Genomic DNA, 25,770 nt, shown 5'->3' on the forward strand with positions numbered 1-25,770 from the left:
CAGAATACTTCTATGATGTCAGAGTTAATGCACCACGGGCCTGCGCTTTAAAGCCACTCCTGAATATTCTCAGAGGAGAGGCCCCTGTTTGAATTTTCAGATGCCGAGACAAAAACTACTTGATTGGATTACCCGTTTCGGTATGAAAAACTACTATTGTTTGCTTCAGTCCTATGAATTTGTACATTAATCGGCGTACACGTAGATAGAAAAATGCTGCATCTTATACTATACGCACGCACAAGCGCGCTCACACGAGCACGCTCACGCACGCACTTGAGAATCAACTTGGAAATATTAAGGATTCAGCAATCCGTTTTTTAAAAACATACTCGTTTGGCACCTATAATAATCATGAATAGTCTGCATGAAGAATAGTTATATTTCATTTAATGCTATACAAAGATAAAAGAAATAATTTTTCTAAGAAGTTCAAATAGACGCTGGGGGCTGTGTGCTTTGGAAACAGTTGAAAAAATGACCGACGTATTCGTGGCTTGCCAAAGGGTGTTTTAAAGGCCTCTAGTTAAACCAGCACACTCCACTATAGCCTTGTGTGCTTCCTTATAAAGCTCCGTTTAAATGCACAAGTGTATTTACAGAGTTTTCTTTTGTTCAAAAGGCTCCTAGGTGATAGAAATGAGATAAGCAAAAAATTTAAAATCACTAACCACGGTAAATCCAAAAACACGTGGAATCAGTCTCTCTTGAGCGGTGTGGTGTTACTTTTAAAAATAACTTCATTATATTATACTTACAAAATGAGTAACCTAAAAATGTTATATAGTGTAAGGGACGGCAGGCATGGGCTGGCATCTCGACATGTACAGGACGTGGTTCATTACTCAGCCAGGAGGACAATGTAATTAAGGAAATTAGGGTTTTGCTCTTTTTTAGTAACTGTCTTTTGTCTGATTTTAGACAGCCCCCGGAAAATAAACTCTAAAGTTAAGCTCTGTATATATATATATATATATATATATATATATATATATATATATATATATATATATATATATATATATATGAACATTTTTGGTATCAGCCACCAATCAGCCCAGGCTAGATATTTTATACATCTCAAACATGATTTAAAAGGGAACTGCGGCATACGTCTCTGTGATTTTTACAAGGCTTATATCAAACTACTTATCTCATGCATCACCTTGAAAAGTGAAGTACATTCCACGGACAGACATTCTTGGCGCTCACGAAAAGGCTGGGGCCGGAGGAAGGGAACTTGCAGACAGCAAGTTGATAGTTGAGAAATCGGTGTAAATAATTGGAGTGGAGATGGCTCTCTGAAAAGGGTGATCCTAAACTCCCTTAAAAGAGATGAAAAGGGCCTCAAAGAATTTCCTCAGCCGCGTGGGGGCAGTTTGGAAGTTGCATCACTTGTCAGCTTGTGAATTGCACAGCTGAAGTGAGAAGCTATGGGGATGGGTGCTCAAAACGGGCGGGCTCAGTTGTTTGCAAGCGAACTCACAGAGTCCCCCCATACCTGACTTTACTTTCTGTGTATAGAGAGAGGGCAGGGCCTGCTCGCAGGGGGTCGGTTAAAAGCTGGGCTGCTTGATTTCTTTCTGTGAGAAGGGAAGCTTGAATCACTGCTTAGGCTGTTTTTACTGCAGATTCTGTCTGTGAGATGGGGAAAAAAGCCTGGAGCTGCAAGTCATAAAGCAAAGATGAGACCGATATTTTTTATTTCGTGTTCATATTAAAATCATAGATAGAAACGAAGAATTTGCTTTGCTTTTTATACTGCCCTTTCAGAAGGGCTTTCAGCAGGGAGCACACATCCTCCGGAGAGAGAACTGGGAAGTGTGGGAAGGCCTGCCGTCAGGTGCTGCCTCACCCGGGGCCGTGGCAGGCCCTTCAGGCCAACAGGATACGGACGGGAATGTGGCCGGACTGGTCCAGGGACGACCTTGGGCATCTTGTCGAGGTAAAGGCTGTAACCTAACCCGGGCTTGGTTTTCGGAAGAGGGGTGGGGGCGGTGGTGAGTTCAAGGAGCGGGTAGACATCCATCAAACGGCCCTTGACAGTTTGTTTAACCAATCAGGTTCCGGGGCGGGTTTCAAGGAGGGGACAGACATAGCAGGTCTTGCTGTGTCTGATTTCTTTCTCTCTCAATGTGCTTATTGCTGCGGCAAGCTGACAAAAGAATCTGTCTGTGAGATGGGAAAAAAGCCAGGAGCTGCAAGTCATAAAGCCAAGATGAGATATTTTAATTTCGTGTTCATATTAAAATCATAGATAGAACCGAAGAAAATGCTTCACTTTTTTATAAAGCGCTTTCAGCAGGGAGCACACGTCCTCCGGAGAGAGGACTGGGAAGTGTGGGAAGGCCTGCCATCAGGTGCTGCCTCACCGGGTGCCGAGGCAGGCCCTTCAGGCCGACAGGGTATGGATGGGAACGTGGCCGGACTGGTCCAGGGACGACCTTGGGCATGTCTGGGCTTGTCGAGGTAAAGGCTGTAACCTGCCTGGGCTTGTCTTTCGGGAGAGGGGTGGGGGGCGGTGGTGAGTTCAAGGAGGGAACAGACATCCATCAAAATGACCTTGACAGAAAGGAGAACCAATCAGGTGGAGGGAGCGGGTTCAAGGCGGAGTCTGGGTGGGGACAGGGGGCCCTTCACCCATCCACCGCCAGGGGGTGGTGCCAAAGGGGCAGAGAGAGGTCACGTGAGGGGCCGGGACTTTCCGGAGTGATTGCATCGGGGGTAATGGGGAGGGACTTTAATCAATTTGATTGACAGTTTGACAGAATGTGCCTGGCTTATACTACTAATATTGTCATCAGTTATAATAAGGATGTAGACCTTGTATTATGAGGCCAAGAATCTTCTCAATAAAAGTATAAAATAATAGCTAAAAGCACAGTATAACAAAATCACCCCTTTATTAAGAAAGACACTCATGCTCACCTCCATTTGTTGGTTTTTATTGAAAGGAATGAAGTTAAAGCCAATTTTTTAAACAAGCGGCTGCTAAGTACCTCTCTATTTACTTCTATGCCTTGCTTTTTTTGAGGGTGGGCAGACTGGGGTTTATTATAAACCCAAATTATACAGAAAGTCAGATCCTGTACATAGGACTTTCATGCCTATCACTGATTAACCTCTTTTGCCAAGAGAATACTGAGAAATATCCAAAGATGTTATGAAAATAGAGGTATTAAATAGTGATTAATCTGGAAGCAAGATCCATGATTCTTTATGCAATGTATCCAGTTATTAGATAGTTATATCAGACTAATACTTTTACTTGACATAAGGTTATGATTCCACCAGCAACCTAGAGCAAAATATACAAATTTTCCAAATAGATGTCCAATACTTCAATTCCATTTGTACAAACATTTAATTCAATGTTATAGTAATGGAAGCCTACACTTATTCTAGCTGTACTTGAATGTGGGGCACACCGCAATGGAGAGCTGCAATGGCTGCAGTTTTTTGTTCCATCTTAATGGAATTTAATTAAAAGCCCATCCCATGTACAAACCGGATTCCAAAAAAGTATACAAATCGTGAATAAAAACTGAATGCAATGATGTGGAGGTGCCAACTTCTAATATTTTATTCAGAATAGAACATAAATCACAGAACAAACGTTTAAACTGAGAAAATGTATCATTTTAAGGGAAAAATATGTTGATTCAGAATTTCATGGTGTCAACAAATCCCAAAAAAGTTGGGACAAGGCCATTTTCACCACTGTGTGGCATCTCCCCTTCTTCTTACAACACTCAACAGACGTCTGGGGACCGAGGAGACCAGTTTCTCAAGTTTAGGCACGGTGGATTGTGTTCACTGACAATGGTTTCTGGAAGTATTCCTGATCCCATTCTGTGATTTCCTGTACAGTAGCATTCCTGTTTGTGGTGCAGTGTCGTTTAAGGGCCCGGAGATCACGGGCATCCAGTATGGTTTTACGGCCTTGACCCTTACGCACAGAGATTGTTCCAGATTCTCGGAATCTTCGGATGATGTTATGCACAGTTGATGATGATAGATGCAAAGTCTTTGCAATTTTTCGCTGGGTAACACCTTTCTGATATTGCTCCACTATCTTTCTGCGCAACATTGAGGGAATTGGTGATCCTCTACCCATCTTGGCTTCTGAGAGACACTGCCACTCTGAGAAGCTCTTTTTATACCCAATCATGTTGCCAATTGACCTAATTAGTGTTAATTGGTCTTCCAGCTCTTCGTTATGCTCAAATTTACTTTTTCCAGCCTCTTATTGCTACTTGTCCCAACTTTTTTGGGATTTGTTGATACCGTGAAATTTTGAATCAAAATATTTTTTCTTTAAAATGATACATTTACTCGGATTAAACGTTTGATCTGTCATCTACATTCTATTACAAATAAAATATTGACATTTGCCATCTCCACATCATTGCATTCAGTTTTTATTCACAATTTGTTTAGTGTCCCAACTTTTTTGGAATCTGGTTTCATTCTTCTTTCAAGTTCATTCTTAAATCATAGATTTTTATTTCCTTCATAATGGTACATGCATCATCCAAGTGATTTGATGCGTAAAATGAATGAGTAAATTTCAGCTCTTCATATTCACTTCAGTTTCCTTTTAAGAATTAAATCAAACAGTGAATGATGAATACACATGGGTGGAAATGGAGACACCGCTAGATGTAGAACTGCTGGTTCCTTTGTCATTTGCATCTTATTGCTAATAAGTAGCAGTTAAAACATGACTAAAATAAGCAATTAAGGGTTCAAAATCTTAACAAGCGAGACAACTAAATTGAAGCAGGAAAATGTCACTTGAGTAATAAGTGCTTCATCAATAGTGAATGATTTCTCATGAAGCAGCTAAGTTGGAACACAAAACTGAAGCCACTGCGGCCCTCCAGGACAGACATTGCTCAGCCCTGATTTAAAGGGGCTGAGTTTTAAATTGTATATAAATTAAGTAAATTAGTATCAAAAACTAGTCACAAATTAAGGAAATAGTTGGAATGAAAACCTGTATCCACTGTGGCTTTCCTGGATTGGAGTTGGCCTCCCCTGGCATAAACCAACTCTAGGAGCTCCAGTATGTTATAGGGACCTCATGCTTACACATTCAAGCTCCAACTATAATAATATGTGTACTGTATACAGTATTAAAAACTTGAGAAACTTTTAAGAGGTATATTTGCTTTGCCGTTTATAACAAATAGAAAGTCTTCATGGGAAGACTTGGCACATCCTTTTGATGTGTCAACACTGAGAATCAAACTATAGTTGTTGTGTGACTCACCCTCTAAATCGCATCACGTCAATTTACTGAGCCTCCACCCATCCATTATCCAACCTGCTATATCCTAACTACAGGGTCAAGGGGGTCTGCTGGTGCCAATCCCAGCCAACACAGGGCGCATATCAGGAAACAAAATCCGGGCAGGGCGCCAGCCCACTGCTTGGCACCCATACACCAAGCACACTTTAGGATCGTCAATGCACCTAACCTGCATGTCTTTGGACTGTGGGTGGATACCCACGCAGACACGGGGAGAACATGCAGATTCCACGCAGGGAGGACCCGGGAAGCGAACCCGGGTCTCCTAACTGCGAGACAGCAGCGCTACTCACCGTGCCGCCCCTTTACTGATCCTGTACTGTCTTATTAATTACGAGAACTTAGACATTTCCTCGCCAGAAACCAGTGCAAGGTTTGCTAGTTCTGGACAGGACCTCGTTTAAGGGAGTATTATTTAGCAGGAAAAGAAAGCACGTTATATTTTACATAGTCGCGGGGTGTTGGCCCCTATCTACCTGTACATATCCGAAAGCAGGTGCCTGGGTATCGCAGAACACATGCTGTGCGAGTTTAGAGTTGCTGAGAACTCCGGGGAGCATGGAGTTAATTTTACTTTTACCTCCTAACTTTTCCGGAGTATTAGATGTATTCATAAATTACTGAACATCAATTTTTAAACATTTGGGTTTTAATGAAAACGAAATCGCAGTTACTGTCAGACTGAAAAGCTACGCTACCAGACTAAATCAAAGAAGTATTTTGTTTGCATTTAAGACGCAGCATCTCCTGCCTCCAATAACATTCAAGCCCAAAAGAACGTGAACGACTAAAGAATGACATTGGGTATTCTAAACAAGTGGGCCGAGCATTTGCTTTTAATTGGCTCAAAACACTGTCACTTTTTTCATTGGGCAGCCTTGCCTGTGCGTCGTTGCCACAGCGACGTTTGCACAGCGAGAAAACAAAGGCTGAGCTGTGGCCGTCACTATTGACTGGTAGTCAGTCCATCACGCAATATTTATACGTAAGTGAAGCGGCGCGTGGGAACGGGTCCTGGGAACCAAACCCGCAGACAGTGAGCGATTGACGGGCACACTGCAGGTAAGCTGGCTTTTCCCTCTAGTCTCATCTTTCGTGGACTTTAGAACGATTTGGGCAAAACCGAGCTAAATAGTGTGTTCTAAAATTGTGCTTTATTAGAGTAGTAGTTGTAATGCTGTGTGGCCACATGTTAAGTCCAGTAGTCATTCTTGAGCTGAGTACACTACGATGGGTATTCATGGACTGAGCACAAAAATACTGCCCACAGGATATTGGCACACTAGTGGCAACCATCCTTGGATCTAGGACATACTTTCATTCACCCTTATTTATTTGGGTGCAGTGTCAGTGAGCCATTAGCGAAGCGTGAGGAAACCGACATTTAACAATGTTGTACTGTTGATATGCAGGCACAAAGTTTACTAAATGTTTTAATAACTTAAATTAATTTAGTAAAGGTCCGATTGACTGAGGTTCTAACTTTCAAAGTTAGAGATAAAGTAAACGACCTGAGAAACCACAGCACCGGTAAATGCAAGACCCAAATGGTGTGTAAGCTCCTGTTTTTAGTGTCTATGGAATGTATAAGATTAACACTGGGCAAAACAACCTGGATTACTTAAGAAGGAAATGTAGCCCTCTTGTGACAGATAAAGGCTTGTGAAGGAGAACTGTTTTCAAAAAAGTAATTTAAACCACTTAAATTGATTCAGTCATTTTAGGAATTGTACTTCTGACCTAATACCTTAGAAGAGATGTAGTACTGTATACCTTTTCAGTTTTCATTGATCCATTCTTTAAGATTGCTTTAAACTCCCAGTATCTTCATTCTAGATTTTTACCTTTTTAACAGATTGTAGATTTACAAAAATAATTTCTTTTAATATAAGGTTTGTCTCTATATAGAACCTTAAAACTGAATTAATTTATTTTCACTTTATTTGTGCTTGATTCCTAAAGCATTCTGGAAACATTTAAACACCTAGAAATATATAACAGCATGGTAAACAAGAAATTGATTTATGGAACATAAGCAAAATAATAATATTGCCTTACAGCATGATGGGCATTTTGTTAGCTCGCCATCATGTGAGTCATGTGAGTCATGTGAACCTTTCCTTCTCTCAGAAACTGTTTTTTCTATATGGGTTTCCTTCATTGGATGTCATATGAGTGTCCAAATCTTACTTTTCAGTCTTTCTTTTGATATACTGATACCAGCTCAGACTGCCTTCCATAGTTGTGAAGCTACACAACCTGGGTGACTACTAGATCCATCAATCAGACATTTATGGTAGGGCAGCTGAGTCAAATAAGCAAATAAAAACAGAAACAAGAAATAGTTTGCTGTCAAAAGTCGACTGTGTCTTGACTATGTTGACCTGTGGGCATGAAGTTTTTATCATGAGCTATTTCAGTCAATATTAAGGGGAAAAAAATAAGATTGTCTTTATCCAAAGGTGGAAAAATCCTGAAATCCCATAGACTTAGAGAGAAAATCCATTGTGCGTACGGTCAGGTCTTATGAATTGTAGGATATATAGCTTTGACCAGTAAGGCCAGGTTTTGTTCACTTAACTCTGACAAACATGCAACATACAGTATAGTAGATGTGACTGTGTCTTTTGCACATTCTGTTCAAATACATCTCCAATATGAGTCTGAATGCTCTTCTCTTTTTACACTGTATCACTTGTATTGTTTTCTTGTTTCTACTGCAGACTTAATGTAGGGCTGCTTCTAGGAGTGATGGCTTTTGAGGCTGTGCGGCTGCCCACTACCAGCCTGCAGTATGAATGCCAACCATACCGCAGTAAGAAAAAGAAGAAGAAAATGACAGAGGAGAGGAAGATTGGTAGTTCAGCAAACCAAGCTCTGCAGATGCAAACTGAAATTGAGGCGCTGACTGCTGCTGGTCATGAGGCTTTGCTGCAGGCAAACAGAACTGAGGCACTGGCCAAATTTAAAAAGGCATTTTTAACATCCCTGGAGGTAACAAACTGAATATATTACCCATAGCCATTTGTTAACCTGTTGTCTCTTATCTCAATGCCATAGGCATGACACCAGCAGAATTTCTGACCCATAATCTCAGCCATTTTTCCATCTACTTTCTCAGCTAATTTTACAGAAAATGGATTCACGGCCCAAAAACATGTGCTAGCAGTAGTGAACGCAAAGCAAGAACTATCCATGTATGGAGCTGTCGTAGGGCACAGTTAAGCATGTATCCGCGATGAGGTAGTTTAGAGTCATCAGTCGATCTGGCAGCATTTGTTTGGATGGTGACTGAAAACGGAAACACAGAAAAAATAATTAAACCCAGCAGCTAGATTATACAGAATTGTTCATTTTATTTGTCATCATCAATGAAACAAAGAGCCACTATTAACAGTAATGAATCTTCTTTTTTTTTTGGTTTATAATCATAAGGACAGTTTCCAAAGAAATAAAATATTTTAAAATCAAAAACAGAGATTAGCAGAATCATATACTGTATACAGTAAGAAGATTACATTTTACATTTATTTTCTTGAGTTTTAAAAATATTACATTTCAACTTATCACAGAAATATAAATGAAGATGCAATGCAAAGATTTCACCAACTCAACAGCTGCTACATTTACCCTGAAAGTTTTTCTGTTAGCTGGGCTCATGTTGTTGTAAGTTCATAATAACAAAACCAGTCAGTTTAATGAAGTCTTAAATGTTAGTGCAATATCATGAAACATATGTGCAGTGACCACATACAGTGTATATGTTCTTTCACTGATTAGTTCCACTCTCTTATTGCACCATTCATCTCTGTGTTAATGAGTTTATCCATCCATCTGTTTAATTAAGCCTGGTTTATCCAAATTCAGGGCCATAAGGTGCAGTAGTCTGTCTTGACAGGACAGTTTGCAAGCTAATGCCAAACACGAAAATGGCAGCCATGCATTTCAGAAACATTAATAACTTTGTCATCATAAACAAGGCCAGTTATGGGGCTCTTAAACTGCAAAGTGGAATATGATGTGTGTATCCATGCATTTGTGACACACACACAGAAAATAGATTTATTGAAGAATGACTGGGAGAAAACAGAAGAACGTGGATGATATTTGTTAGATTTGCATTAAATGGTTGTATTAGTGTAAGACTGATTTGTTGCTCTCCACAACTGCAATTAGGAGTAAATGGCTTTAGAAAAAATTCTGAAGAATGGATTTTACTTTGTCAGTATTAATGAGTGAATGGAAACGAAAATAGAAAGGTTCATGTCAAGCAACACAGTTTCTAAGCTTTTTGTGTTGGTATTATAAATTAACAATGTAATAAAACAGGCAGCACGGTGGTGCAGTGGTAGTACTGCTGCATCACAGTTAGGAGACCTGGGTTCGCTTCCCGAGTCCTTCCTGTGTGGAATTTGCATGATCTCCCCGTGTCTTTGTGGGTTTTCTCCAGGTGCTCCGGTTTCCTCCCACCGTCCAAAGACATGCCGGTTAGGTGCATTAGCGATCCTACGTTTTCCCTAGTGTGCGCTTCATGTGTGGGTGCCCTGCAGTGGGCTGGCGCCCTGCCCGGGGATTTGTTCCTGCCTTGCGCCCTGTGTTGGCTGGGATTGGCTCCATCAGACCCCCATGACCCTGTGTTAGGATATATTGGGTTGGACGATGGATGGATGTAATAAAACAGGCAGTACATTATACCATATCTGATAATAAATTATATACAACAGCAGATAATGATAATGTAGTGCACAGTATACAATTAAAATGTAAATCAGTATGACAGTGTATAGAAAAATGTGTATGTCCTTTGCTCTATACATCTTTATAAGAAAAATTAAATTAGGTTGGATTTGGGAGATTAGAGATATGAGGGACACACAGGTGAGTCTAAAGGTGTGATTGACCAAACTGCTGTAGAAAAGCTATTGACGGCCCAGGTCGTTTTTGTTTTAAGTGAACTATAATGTTTCGATATAATAACTGAAAGAGATGCTTATTAGATGTATGTGGTCTTCCTGTCTTCCGTTCATTTCCTGATCAGTGGAGGCTGGGTGGTCTTGTGGCCTCGGCACTCCTGCAGATTTATTTTTTTTTTCTTTTTTCCTCCGGCCCTCTCCATTAATACATTATACCTTATGTTTTGTAGAGGGTAAAAATGACCTGCATTTTAGCCTTTCATGAGAGAGGTTATGTTTTCATTCCAGTACTGAATGAGAGTGGCACACAAGAATTAAAATGATTTGACTCAGTTGACATTGATTCATTTATAGCTACTTTTGAAAGAAGGGGAGGTGTACACGATCATATGAAAAAGCTTTGGAACCCCTCTTAATTATTTGGATTTTTGTTTATCATTGGCTTAGCTTTCAAAGTAGCAACTTCCTTTTAATATATGACATGCCTTTTGGAAGCAGTAGTATTTCAGTAGTGAAATTAAGTTTAATTGGATTAACAGAAAATATGCAATATGCTTCATAACAAAATTAGACAGGTGCATAAATTTGGGCACCTCAGCAGAGATATGACATCAATACAGGGGGTCCTTGGGTTACAACGTTTCAACATGCAACGTTTCGAGTTTACAACGCTCACTCCCATAAAAAATTAAAAAAATTGAGACATGAGAAGGAATAAAGGTAAGGATTTTTTTACATTCATTTTTAAGGATTTTTTTACATTCATTTTTTCTGTTACTACAGTACAGTACAGTATATTTATGTCCTTTTCATTTTTCTCAGGCTTAGATTTTGTGTTTTTATGTTCTAGATTATGATTTTGCAAATGTGTTAAGATAGGTAAGTGACTTAGGCTAGAGTGTGTTTCGACTTACACCAAAATTCGGGTTACATCACTGTTGTAGAAACGGAATTGTGTCGTAACCCGAGGACTCCCTGTACATAGTTGAGGCTCCTTTTGCAAATATAACAGCCTCTAGATGCCTCTATAGCCTTTGATGAGTATCTGGATTCTGGATGGAGGTATTTTTGACCATTCTTCCATACAAAATATCTCCAGTTCAGTTAAATTTGATGGCTGCCAAGCATGGACAGCCTGCTTCAAATCATCCTATAGATTTTCGATGAAATTCAAGTCAGGGGACTGTGACGGCCATTCCAGAACATTGTACTTCTCCCTCTGCATGTATGCCTTTGTAGATTTTGAACTGTGTTTTCGGTCATTGTCTTGTTGGAATATCCAACCCCTGCGTTACTTCAACTTTGTGACTGATGCTTGAACATTATCCTAAAGAATTTGTTGATATTGGGTTGAATTCATCCAACCATCGACTTTAACAAGGGCCCCAGTCCCTGAACTAGCCACACAGCCCCACAGCATGATGGAACCTCTACCAAATTTGACAGTAGGTAGCAGGTGATTTTCTTGGAATGTGATTCTTCTTCTTCCGCCATGCAAAGCGCTTTTTGTTTTGACCAAATAACTCCATTTTTGTCTCTTCAGCCCAAAGCACTTTGTTCCAAAATGAATCTGGCTTGTCTAAATGAACATTTGCATACAACAAGCGACTTGTGATTGATTTGTGGTGTGAGTGCAGAAAGGGCTTCTTTCTCATCATCCTGCCATACAGATGTTCTTTGTGCAAATTGTGCTGAATTGTAGAACGATGTACAGATACACCATCTGCAGTAAGATGTTCTTGCAGGTCTTTGGAAGTTATCTGTGGGTTGTCTGTAACCATTGTCACAATCCTGCGCATATGCTGCTCCTGTATTTTTCTTGGCCTGCCAGTCCTGGGAGCAACTGTGCCTGTGGCCTTCCATTTCCTGATTACATTCCTTACAGTTGAAACTGACAGTTAAAAACCTCTGAGATAGCCTTTTGTAGCCTTCCCCTAAATCATGATACTGAGCAATCTTAGTTTTCAGATCTTTTGAGAGTTGCTTTGAGGATCCCACGCTGTCACTCTTCAGAGGAGAGTCAAAGGGAAGCACAACTTGCAATTGACCACCTTAAATAATTTTCTCATGATTGGACATACCTGTCTATAAAGTTCAAGGCTTAACAAGCTAATCCAACCAATTTGGTGTTGGAAGTAATCAGTATTGAGCAGTTACATACATTCAAATCAGCAAAATTACAAGGGGACCCAAATTTTTGCACAACCAGTTTTTCACATTTGATTTAATTACATACAACTAAATACTGCTTTATCTTTGTTCGGAAAACACCCCAGTACTCAGATGTTTCTAGGAAATGAAAGCCATACCACTGTTATCTTTTTTGTTGAAAGTAGAGTAAATTATTATGCAGGCTGAGAGGGGTTCTCAAACTTTTTCATATTTTTGAAATCCACAACCATCTCCCCTGTTTTCAGAGTACTAAGTTCCAGAATGTTTATGTAGGACAGATACCTGACTAGCTAGCTAATCCATGTTCATCCAATGTGGCACCTTGTGCAATTTGCAGCAGTTTTACAGATTGGCAACTAGTTATTGGTATAGAGGGAGGAAAGGAGAAAGAATGCGTCTTTCAGTTTACCCCATACTCCAGTAGTTCAAGTTTGTACTGAGCAGTTTTGCCATGAAGGACTTCTGGTATGATTGTATGGAATGCTGATCTAGAATCCATTAGCAGGATCTTGTCATAAATACCTGTGCATTCTAAATGCTACAAGATAAAGTGGAAATATATTTTTACTGCATGTTCAACTTACCTATTGGCACAGTAAGCAAACTAAAGCGAGTCATTAACAGAATCTTTGAAAGACATGCAGGGATACCGAAAATTCACATGTTTGTATTATTCCAGAGGTCAGAAATAGGGACCTAAGTGGCAGCGGAATGCCTCTGGAACCTGCAGTAACAGGTGTTTAATCTGACTAGATAGGGAGAGGTCAGACACAAAAACAGGATTTGAATTTGTAGTCACTATTTACTTGTACAAATTTCCATAAAAAGTACAATCGGTGGTGGGGAAAAAATGTATACACCTCTACAATCTCATAATGGGAGAAACCGGAATCACCATTTAACTTAGCACTTCGTAATTTGAGGGGAAAACTGAACAATGAATTCAGACAGACATTGAGTGTGTTGAGTGCATTGAGTGGTCTCTTAAATCTTCCATTTACATGCATGAGTTCCCTTGTATAGTTATCTTTTAGAAAAGCACTCAGATATCATAAAAAATACACTTAAAATGATCAATGGCTGCCGTGAATCAAGCATGGAGCCTGCATCTCCCGAGCAATGTGGGGAACATTTCTTTTAAAAGTAACTTAGTTACACTGCTATTTACTTACAAAAAAGTAACAAAATATGTTATATAATTGCTTATTTTAAAATGTATGCGTTGCAAACAGTATGTTACCTCTGCATTACTTTTATTTCTTTTCTATGAAAATTGTACATTTGACTGGCCAACATTTGTAATTAAAATCATACCACCAATATACGAACGTTCTTGAAACTGACCTGAAACCAAATTGAATGTCATGATTTTCTTGTGTGTTATAAATACGTTTAGTCCTTCATGTGCTGTGAAATAAATAATATGCATTGCCATTGACAGCCCCCAAAGATTCACGGCATGAGGAGAAGCTGCTATGTCACCCAACCACACTGTATCAATAGCAAACAACATATTAAAACTAGTTTTATGTTTTATTAATAGGTTTCTGTTACTGGATTGCATGCAGCACACTCCTTTCTGCTTGGCTAATATGGTTGAACAGTGCAAAAGAGCTGCATACCTGTGCATTTCCTTCTTGCCTTTCTGTACACCCAGTGTTGCTGGGATAATATCAACACGGGTATTTTTACTTCAATAATCTGCGTATTGAGTTGCATAACTTTTACTTTAAAAAGTAGTGGACTGCAAAGCACAAGTTATTTTAATCCATTCCCCCCATCAGTGCTTCCAAGGTTGTGCTGCTGAGCTTAGCGTTATACATTGAGCTCATCGACATAAACGTAGTTATTTCTGAAATATTCATATAGTTTAGTAAAACCAGGAGAAGAAATAATGTGATTGCACCTGACTTTTATTTATGTGTCTGAAATTTATTTTTGTGGATGCTTCCATCATTTTCTATCTATGACTGCTATCATCGTGTACGAAGCAAACACATGCATAGGCTAATGGAGTGCATCATACATTGCTCAGAGTACAAAACGCTTAACTGCAGCATTGTAACAGGTGTTTACATGGCCACAGAAATGGGGGTACTCGCAGAGAAATCTGTGGATTTTAACCCAGTTTCTCAAACCAGAATAAGAACATACATGTCATTTTTTGACACTGGGTTTCTGTGAATAGACAGGTTATTAAAGCACTTGTACACACACTCATTAACAAGGCCCCGGGTTCAAACTTAGTCCCCAGGAATGTAACCACTATGCTGTCTTGCTGCCATGAAGAAATAATCCTCACGCATTAACAAGGCACAGGAATTCATATTTAATCCCTAAGATTGTGTTTACCGTGCTATCATAGTGCCAACATAAGGATTTTGTGATATATTTTCCATTTTATAGATAATTATTTTTATTATATAGACCTTAACCCGTTAAGTCAAACCATCATTATTGTATATTCAACATTTCTGGAATGAACACCATCCCAAAATCATGTGTAAAAGCAGAGCTGAAGGGAAAAAAAAATAATATACTTGCACCCCAAGCAGCTTCAATGACATGGTGAGGGTGATGGTGAAAACTGGAAGAACAAACTTGTGATTTAAAATCGAATTTATTAGCTTTCAAAGTACATAATAATGAACTGAAATATGTGGTTTAGTTGCCTAATGTTTTATCTATATCTGTTCCTTTTATTTATGATAAACCATTGTTTGTAGAATAATGTAAAATGTTTCAAATGTTTTGATTGATGTTGTGATGCATAGCTGCTAACGAGAAAATATGGCTGTTGTTGAAGGTACAGTATTATTCCATTAGGTACATTTTTATTATTTTACATATGTCTCTTCATATCTTAAACAAACACACAAATAAACTGAATGTGTTTAAGTGTAAGTGATGTGCACAAGCCTTCAATTCTACCTTATCTCATGGCTCTTTTGGTGTAGGCTTTGATGATTGACCTTGTAGCATTCTCTACATTAACCTGTCTGGAAAACCTTCATTCACTTATTGTCTTTAGGTGAAAGAACTGCATGTTCAGCGAGCATGTGCCTTCAACCTAGGTGCAGCTTATGTGGAAGCAGGTAAGGCAGAGAAAGGTCTAGAATTTCTCAAGCGCTCCCAACCACAAGACATCAATGAAGGAGGCACAGAGAAGATAGCTGACTTACACTTCAATTTTGGGGCAGCCTATGATTTACTTGGAGATGTCGTCAGGGCTGTTGAACACTATCGAATGGCAAGTGACTTATATGGATCACAGGAAGAATGGCAGAATGAAGCAGATGCACTCATGAAACTGGCGTTTTGCCATTTGAACATGAAGGTGAGTGGAAAACTACCTTGCATTTAATGAGACGTGTTATGGAGAAAGAAAGCAGGTACTTTATTTGTCCCAAGGAAAAATTTTGCCTTTACAGAATTAAATAACAATAACTTTTGTAAAAGAACTCAAAAGGACACAGAAAAAGGTTTGGGGCAGCCACCCGTATACTTGAAATAGGCTGCTAAAAGTGAAGGTTGTGGTTCAAAAGTTGATAGATTTCAGTCCGAACAAGAACGAACAGGCAGGCAAACATGGTGTTTTTAAAGCCAGGCAGGGGAAGTGATATCATTGGGACAGGAACCAGAAATGACGTCATCAGATCCAAGCGAAATTTCCTGTAGTTGGTCTGCTGATGAAAAAGAGGAAGGATCAGTGCACTCTGCCACCCCCTGGTCTGGCATGGAATTATCCCTCTGTAAGCCCTTCAGCTGTCTTCCATGCGCATGTGTGTGACACCTCCCTCAAACACACTCCAGAATAATAAAAAAAAATAAATAAAAATCATTGCTAGATTACCTGTTACTCTTGTTAGTTAGTGGTGGTCATGAAATTCCTAAAAATACATAATTTATACTTCACAGTACATTTTAAAAGAAAGAGCATAAGCGGTTACATATTTGTGATACCTCTTAAAATCACTGCATTATTTTGGATCATTCAGTTTTACAATATAACAATCATTTCAGTTAGATCATTTGAAGGTTTTTATCAAATAGTTAATTTGTAGATTGACATTTTTTTTATAAGGTAAACACAATGAAAACTTGTTCTGAATAATTATTTAAACTTAAAATACATAACTTTAGTATCAGTGGGCAAAACAAAAATATATATTTTCTGATGGCGTAAAACATGCTGCTGATTCTCCTGGACTGACACAGAGTGACATGGAGGACAAAAAAATAGAAAAACTAATTAAACATGGTGTTTGAAAACCTTATTAAACCTAAAGTGAGCCTAAAATAACAAACAGGTATAAAAGCTATACAATTAGTAAACAATGGCCTCAAAATAGAAGCTGAATTTCAAGCAAACTGTGAGGAGCACACCGTCTTACTGTGCTTCCAGGCCTGTTTCAAGATAGCTTTGGGGTTACACAGCAACTCTGCTGGCCACACCCCTTGATGTTTCATGTCACTGCTTAGCAGTGTAAAATAATAAATAAGTGAAGTAAATAAAGAATGCATAAAAAATACAGCGGCTACTCTTTTGACAGGCTTCTAATTTACATTATAAGTAGCTTGAACAGAGAAAACAGTTTTTGTCTGTGTTTTATCATTTAGACGATACCTTAATTCAGCTCCTTTCTTTGTTTTGTGTTCTGTTCCTTCTAATTGTAGGCAACCAGCTCAGCTGCTCAGTGTTTCCAGAAAGCTGGGGATCAGTATAAAGCCGTAGGCAGGCTGCACCTGGCAGCCACCGCCTTCAAGGAGGCCAGCTCTCTTATGCTGAAGAGTAAAGAATTCACAGAGGAAACAATCTTAAATATTCTCAATGCTTGCAAAGAGCTCTGTGATTGTATCCACAATGAGGAAGGATTAGGTGAGTTAGATGTAAATATATCAATGTGGAATGCATTGTTAGATCAGTCAAGATTCTTGTTGTAGACAGCCAACACGATTATAGAGAAGTGCAAAGGAAATTAAAAATTAGGAATTAAGTAATGTTAAACTTAGAATTTAATGAGTATGTTCAAAAATAACATGTTCATCCAAACTAGACAGTTAAGAGTACAGTAGAAGATTAGTGAATCTTTATTAAAATTTGACCAGTAGCATAAAACAGAGTTAAATAACATATAGCTTTTAAGAAACAAATTAAAAAATGCGCTACATAATATGAAAGTTAAAATGTCGATGTTCTTTATCTGCTGATCTAAGTCTTGTTGCGGGGCGACTGGTCTATTGTAAAAGTAATGACCACTGCCCTATTATTCTCATCTCCTGTCACGTCACACCTCTTTTGGCTTTTTACTGCTTCTTTGAGAGCATAGAAGTTTATGATCATTGGGATGTTTGGGCAGTCTAAGGCTTAAAAGTTTGTGTTTGGCCTTTCCAGCCAGTAGATTTGAAGAATGGTCAGTAACCAGATCTGTAAAGAGAAGACTTTTTTAAGATGCAAAAGGAGATGTAGCCTGAAAATCAAGCAAGACTTGTAGTGGGTAACTTAAGTCAAAAGTTTCAGTGCTGGCAAAAACCTCAAAATGTAAAAAATGTAGATTTTGTGGGAAAAAAAACAAACAAAGCTGCAAACATAATTAGATATAGCTAGAAGAAGAGTGAAATAAGGCAGAAACTCCAAATGAGAAATAGCACCTGGAACCACTACAAGACATGAAAATCCTATAAGAACCTGAAGTAATCAATGATGGAGCGAGAAATAGCACCAAAGAGCCGGTGTTTATGCATTTTTTATTTTATGAATGACTTACTGTACCTTCCTATAAAATTAAAAATTAAATTTAAAAAAAAAGGTAAGATGTATGATCTTCATGACTGAAAACATTAATCGTAAAGAAAGTATGGTAAAATTAATGAAAATGGTGTGAGTGAGTGCTCGCCATAGCATTTATTCCTCTCTGTGGTGTAGCTTCCAGACTTCTAGGTATTGAAACGAAGTGTGTAGACCACAGAAGTAAAAATCATTATAAAAAATAACAGAGTTTAGTAACAGGTACATTTTGTACCACATTTAACAATCCTGACTTACTCAAAAACTGAATGAAAAAGTTATCTAATAGTAGAAATACAATTACAATTGTTCAAAAAACAAATATTAGGTAAACTACCTTCTTGTGCACAGAACATACCAAATAAAATTTTAAAAACAGGATTTAAAATATTCTGGAAAATGACAGGACGCGGCAGTAGCAATTTTCTATTTTTCTCTGAACTGAAAAGTACTACTACAACATAATTGGTGTAGCTTAAGTGTTTTGAAAATTAACATCTTAAGAACAAGGAATATGAACATAACCCTACACACCAAAATAAAAAAATCATGTCAGTGAACTTAAACTGTGATTTTAATTGCAAATATATTATTAAAAACTACCCACCCATTTGAAAGTAGCTGTGGAAACATACAAGCAGGGACATTTACAAATGAAGATTTTCAGGATAAGAAGGGAAAGGAGAAACATTGCAAACTGGAATCCAAAACAGGTGCCAGTTGTTACTACACAAATATTTAGATAGATAGATACTTTATTCACCCCAAGGGTACTAGGGTGTTGTACCGTGTTAGCCATTATGAATGTAGAGAAAAGCCAAGCAAAATGACACCTTTTATTGGCTAACTAAAAAGATTACAATATGCAAGCTTTCGAGGCAACTCAGGCCCCTTCTGGATTACATCTTGCCTGAAGAAGGGGCCTGAGTTACCTCGAAAGCTTGCATATTGTGATCTGTTTAGTTAGCCAATAAAAGGTGTCATTTTGCTTGGCTCACCCCAAGGGGAAATTCACATACTCCAGCAGCAGCATACTGATAAAGAACAATATTACATATTTAAAGGCTCTCCATTCCATTATTAACAAGCAGATGCAGTGTTCTTATGGTATGCAGTATTTGTCAAAACTTTGGTTTATTATTGTTTTTTATAGCATTGATTTAAAAAAAATTTAAAAAAAAAAACCTCCATTTTGCATGTTCCATGCAACTTTTCTGCTCGTTGGTAGTAATGGATGCTATTTTTTGAATGGTAGAATGCAATGTTGCATCCTGGGTGGTCAAAAGATAAACCATTTCTTTTGAATTGTCCTCAGGTAATCTTTATAATGATGTAGGACTTGGATTCTCTCAGCTGATGCAGTTCCACAAGGCTGCCGAATGCTTTGAGAAAGCTTTGCCTTTCTGTCAAGCCAAGAAGCAAGACCACAAGAGGGAAGCGGTAGTCTTGCAGAACCTGGGAGCAATTTACAACACCATGGACAAATTCCAACAAGCCCTGCATTTTCATAAGGAAGCAGCAGCACTGCATGGTCAGTAAATTGAGAAACACAGAGGCATTCCTTTCACACATGTATGCTATCCCTGGAATCTACCTGTAATTTCCCAGGTTGAGTACATTTGTGAAAAAGGTTGGTCAAGAATGCCAAAAAAGATAATCCACTAATTTCAAGAATTAGAGTAATTAATCGGTAGTTTCCTGGGTTAGAGTATATGTGAACATAGCCATGAAATTGCTGGATAGTGTTTGCAAAATTTGAAGGTGTTCTCTCTATACCTTGGTACTGTTATGCGAACAAACCAATCTATCTTGATTTTTCTTTTTTTCTGGAGTAAATGTTTCATTAGGAAATCTTTTTGTTAGTTTCTTTAAAATAGGCAATTAATTTCCTATCCTTTTAAATCAATGCAAAAAAAGTCCACGTACCATATGGTACAACCTTGTGCATCTTTCACAGTCATCAGTGAAGGGAATAACGTGCTCCTTGGTCTGTAGAACATCAGTAAGGCTGGGGAAGTTGAGGGAATGGTGCTTGGCACACATCTTGTGGAAAGTTAAGTTAGTGTCACTTTCTGGAAATGGAAAAATGCAACATTATATGTCCTTGTGCCAATACTCTTTCACATTTGACATGGCTGCTTCTCAGTTTCTGATCAATAATGTTAGATTTGATTTAAGTACATCTTCACGATTTAATCTATTTTCATGAAAAAATGGACCATTGCTGTTCACCCATGTGGCTTCTTTTGGACAATTTTTAAAGCGGATGCATGTTTCAAATAATTACAGAACTAAAAATTTGCAGAGAACAAAATGATGCCTTTGAAATTTCAGCCAACAGACTTATTTCTGGCACATGCACTTTGTCCCACTGTTTGCATGCCTCCTACCATTTTTACATGACATACACACAACATCTCCATAGGTTCACAAGTTGACATTGATTATTAAGTTTCTCAGCTGAAATTTCAGAGTTCTATGTAAAGCATTAATGTTACCGTTTTCACAAAATCTAAAAAACGCACAGTTAGTCTAAAAATATTAATGTTATTTAACTACTCTGAAAAGTGCAAATTTATCAAAATGCTTCTAAATGTCAGAAAATATGAACCATGAATGAACTATTCATTTAATGTTTCCTGACATAAACCTTGAACAATTTTACATTTACTTATTTTGGCAGACACCATTATCCAAGGCAACTTAAAACATTTATGTTACAATTGGTAAAATTTTTTTTTATGTTTTCCAATTGGATTCCAGGCACGTCAGGTGTCTTGCTCACAGTCACACAGTGTCAGTAGCGGGATTTGAATCCACAACCTCAAGGGTTTGAAGTCTAAATCCTTAACCTCTACACCACAAAGCATAAATGTATTTATGAAGGTTATCAGTAAATGGTGCTTGTATCGGATAATGTCTTTAATGCAACTAAGTGAATCTGGCAAATAAATATTGTAGGCTTTGTACAATGTCGCATACATTTTAAAATCACATTTTGCAGTGACTAACGTTGCTGCTTCACATTTCTCTAGATCTGTGTTTGTTATACAGTCCATTCATTGTGGGGGTTATACGTTCTTCCTATATCTGTATGGTTTTTTTCCACATGCTTCAGTTTCCTCACATACCTTAAATATGTATTGCCTTGGTACGAGTGAGGATGGTTGTGCGAGTGAATGAATATTCCCTGTGATGGGCTGGTATTATCTGCTAGTGTACTCTTCAAGTTTCTTTACCAGGTCAATGGAAAACTTGGGACCAGAACATTGATAAGTAGGTTTTTTGTTCAGTTTCCATTGGGAAATTTGTGTTCCATAGCAGGTGAAAAAAGACTTTACACATACTATAGTGTATAAATTAAATACCTTGAAAAATGTTCCAAGTATATTACTGAAAATAATTTTTGGTTTATAGGAATACTCCACCCAGAAATTGTTTTTTTATATATTACTTATGCCATGTACTTAATAGTAATTTAAAATCTCATATTTTCGTATGGAGAAGACCTAACAAAGTTTCAGATAGATCTCTTATCTCTTCGCAGGCTGTATGGGAAACCGCAATGCACAAGGCCAGTGCTTTTCTAATCTAGCCTTTGCTTTTAGCCAGCTGGGAGAGTATGAGGAAGCAGAAGAGAACTACCTGCATGCATTGCTTGCTTTTAGAGACACAGGTAAGGAAGGTCTTTGAATTGATTCTGCCTACCATAACAACATCCCTAAGCCATTCAATTCAGAGTTGCTGGCACTGGGTCGATTACCTTGTAAAACGTTGGAGAGAACTGGAGTTGATAAAGGGGAATGCATTAGAATACTTCTGAAATTTGAAACTGGAACATATCTCAATATAACGAAATACATACAAACAACATAAAATGAAAACATGACCGATATATAATAATGTGTTGGAGTGTACTAGGATAAAACGCATCCTTTCTGATGTTGTTCACAGGCTACAATTTTTCCAATGTTTTCCATAGTATATCATTTAAATATAACACCTTTGAGAGACCTTATCACTGAAGAAGAGAGTTTGAGATGTTTGATCAGGTTTATCACCAAATAATATTGTCTTGTCATACTTTGGAGGTGAAAAGAGTTGCAGAATGAAGATTGTCAACACCATGTAAATATAGCTGCTCTGTCAAGATACTTTCTTGGAAATTTCCTGACCCTGTTCATTATATTTATGTCAATTTTTTTATTTATAATATTTAGGAAGTTTAACCAAAAAGTTACAACTAGAGGCACCAGCCAATTAACGAGTATTACCAGGGTGTATCAAGTTTATCCCGGTACTCCACAAACTTTCTTACACTACTTTCTACAATCTTGGTCATTACTGCAAGAAAGACTTATTCTACCAATCTCATCCACTACCACTTCCGTCCACCTCCTCTTCCGTATTTTGTTTGGCCTCATCGCTTTCTCTTCCAACAAAGTACACCTTTTTCAGAATTTAACTCGATCAAATTTATTGAGGCATCTGAGCATTTTAAGGATATAACCTTTTCTGTTAAGATTATACGTTCTAGTTTCTTTTAGCCTGTCAGAGTATGATGTGTGGAGTATTTGTAATGAGGAAACATTCATGTACAAAGAAGTAACTTACAAAGCATCTAATCAATTGTATGTAATAATCACACATCTGTTATAGTCTGCCTGAATCTTCTCTTTCTTCACAATGAAGTTGTACAGGTCTTTCATCTTTTGACGTCCAAGACCTTTGACACCAGACCAGGTGGGTTTACCGCTTGAGTTCTCTTTACCTTCTTAGTTATTCTTTGATGTCATCTGCATCCTTCCATTTGATCGAAATCGATCGATTCGTTTTCTGAATCTGTTTTGTGTAGATTAGGGCTGCATGGGCAGTTAACACCTTTGTCAAATCCTTAAATCATACCTTTAACAATACCTTTCAGTTACCTTTACATTGGAGCTATAATTACTCAGTCATCATCTGAGGTAAATTTGACCCTTTATTTAAACAATCTCCTTCTAGCTCATCTTCGCTACATCACTTAGCCAGAGCCTATGGTTTTTGCTTCTTGATCCTCAAGCATTGCATGGTTGTGTGTACCTCTACTATTTCCTCACTTGCTTAATCTATTGCTGTCTGTGCCCTTTCTGTCACTGATTTTAGCATGTCAACGACTACTCTGTATCCTGTTTATCCACCTGTCTCACATGATAAGACTGGCATTTAAACCAGTACATCTACATACTGCATAACTATCACCTGCTACCGACCATTTTCATTTCTTCTTCAGTAAGGCCTTAATATTGTCTTGTGCTTACCATTCAGTGTGAAATACCTCTCAATGGAGATTGCTGCTCTCAGTAACTTACTGCTCAACTATCATTATACCAACTGTTCTCGACATTCAGCAGCTTTGTCCAAATGTTCATCATCTGATTACTGTGCATCACAAAGTCCGTTTAAGAATTTTTCAAAAAATGTATACCATCTTTACCCTGTCTTTCTTTTGCTCATTCAGCATCTTACTTATTTTCTTGCCTCTTAGTACTTTACCACTGATTTTCTCGTATTTTGCTGTTTCATTTTTGCGCACTCAGTCACCATTATGTTTTTTAAACACATTTTCATATAATCTGCCTTTCCATCCATCCTTCTGTCCACATGAAACAGCTCAGCTCCAAGTGGACTAATTTTGTTGAAATGTGACACACTAATTCTTCAAGAAAATTTGTCAAGACAGTTTTCATTGGGATCTGTCAAAAACAGCATCTGTACACATTTTTGAAATTTCAGACTCTCTCATAGAAAAGCAAAGAAGAATTTGCGAGCTTGTATGTTTTTTATTTTTTCTTTTACTTGTTCAATTCTACTCCTGATGGCAAAGCAATGAAACCCCTACAGTCTTGTACAATATGCTGCAGCAAGTGCACCTCGCTGATGGATATGAAATAGGGCAGAGTTGGGGTCTAATGTATTAGCATATAAGAAAGGAATGACGTTAGATGTGTATGTAATTTTTCAATGTTCTTCATTTATTCAAAGCGGTAGTAATGTTGTTGTACATTTATTCATCACCATACAAGGTAAGTACCATCCCTTACTGTACCAGAATGCAGCAGTAAGTCTCAATACATGCCTGCAGTCTGACATCTGCCTTTTCTCAATCCTGTGCTCGTTTCTGTGACTGCACACCATCTTGTACAAACTTCATTTACAGCAGGTCATCCCTCCCACTTCTTGAAATCGTAGCATGTAAGTGAAAGTAAAAGTAAAAAATGAAAGCAACCTAACATATGTAGAAATGTATGCCAGATAACTCAATGTGACATTTTTTCACACAGTGACTAAATGTGTACTCAGTATTTCTATTACACTAACAACAACCTAATTGCTGCCTTATCCAAAGATTGTAATTATTTACTAACACTGTAATTTACCTCAATTTACCAGTTGATCTATGTTCCTACCCTCACCTATGGTCATGAGCTATGGGTAGTGACTATAAGAATGAGATCGCGAATACAAGCGGCTGAAATGAGTTTCCTCCGCAGGGTGTCTGGGCTTTCCCTTAAAGATAAGGTGAGAAGCTCAGTCATCCGGGAGGGTCTCAGAGTAGAGCCGCTGCTCCTCCGCATCGAGAGGAGTCAGATGAGGTGGCTCGGGCATCTGATCAGGATGCCTCCTGGACGCCTCCCTGGTGAGGTGTTCTGGGCATGTCCAATCGGGAGGAGGCCCCGGGGAAGACCCAGGACACGCTGGAGGGACTATGTCTCACGGCTGGCCTGGGAACGCCTTGGGATTCTCCCGGAAGAGCTTGGAAGAAGTGGCCGGGGAGAGGGAAGTCTGGGCCTCTCTGCTTAAGCTGCTGCCCCTGCGACCCGATCTTGGATAAGCGGAAGAGGATGGATGGATGTAATTTACATGTAATTACATCACTGTTATTTTTTTTTTAATTTGAGCTACTTTTGCAACAAAATAAACAATTGTTATAGCAAACCCTTTGATGAAGTGACTAGAAAAGTAAACATTTTCAAACCACCTAACCATTAACACTTAAGTGTTAAAGCATACTTGAATTTTCTTGCTTAATATTATGGGAAACAGATACAAACAGTTAAACACAGGTCAGTCAGAGACGTAAGCAATAGAGTAATATTGGGTCCTATTCATGAAACGTTCATAAATTAATAAATACATTTGCGCGTAAAAGGCCATTTTACTAAAAACTTACACCACATTCACATACCATGAGTAAAACCTTGATTTTTTTCTTAATACCCTGCGTAGGTTCATAAATACCAATCAGTCGTAAATTGTCAGATGCATGAATGTTGTCCATTCATTACTATAACCCACACCCTTCAATGCCCCAAATCTGTGCTGCCACACGTGCTCAGGATCTGCCAAAGTGTCATAAGTGAAAAAAAACTTTTAAAGAAGTGAGGATTAAGGTACTTTTTACAGATGTCAACAAAATTGCACTCATTTACAGGCCGTGGTCTTGCATGAGCATTATTATAAGCCCATTCCTGTGGTATCTGTAGGTTGTTTAGAGGTGTCATAAATCATGTCTTCAATGGGCAACCCCTGTCTCCTATGGA

General features: G+C 38.3%; 1 protein-coding gene across 1 annotated transcript in view; it reads left to right on the top strand.

Annotated features, from left to right (window-relative positions):
• The first annotated feature begins 1,748 nt into the window (after positions 1-1,748).
• The window catches only part of LOC120528673 (tetratricopeptide repeat protein 24-like), a 58,996-nt gene continuing 34,974 nt past the window's right edge, over positions 1,749-25,770 (top strand). Inside the window, exons 1-7 of the mRNA XM_039752839.1 lie at positions 1,749-1,945; positions 8,038-8,308; positions 15,431-15,736; positions 17,077-17,278; positions 19,503-19,718; positions 21,735-21,863; positions 22,880-22,930. Of these exons, the coding sequence (XP_039608773.1) occupies positions 8,066-8,308; positions 15,431-15,736; positions 17,077-17,278; positions 19,503-19,718; positions 21,735-21,863; positions 22,880-22,930 (1,147 nt within the window). The 5' untranslated portion in view covers positions 1,749-1,945; positions 8,038-8,065. The remainder of the gene's footprint in view (positions 1,946-8,037; positions 8,309-15,430; positions 15,737-17,076; positions 17,279-19,502; positions 19,719-21,734; positions 21,864-22,879; positions 22,931-25,770) is intronic.

Source organism: Polypterus senegalus, chromosome 1 (assembly GCF_016835505.1).
Source record: "Polypterus senegalus isolate Bchr_013 chromosome 1, ASM1683550v1, whole genome shotgun sequence".
Classification (NCBI taxonomy): domain Eukaryota; kingdom Metazoa; phylum Chordata; class Cladistia; order Polypteriformes; family Polypteridae; genus Polypterus; species Polypterus senegalus.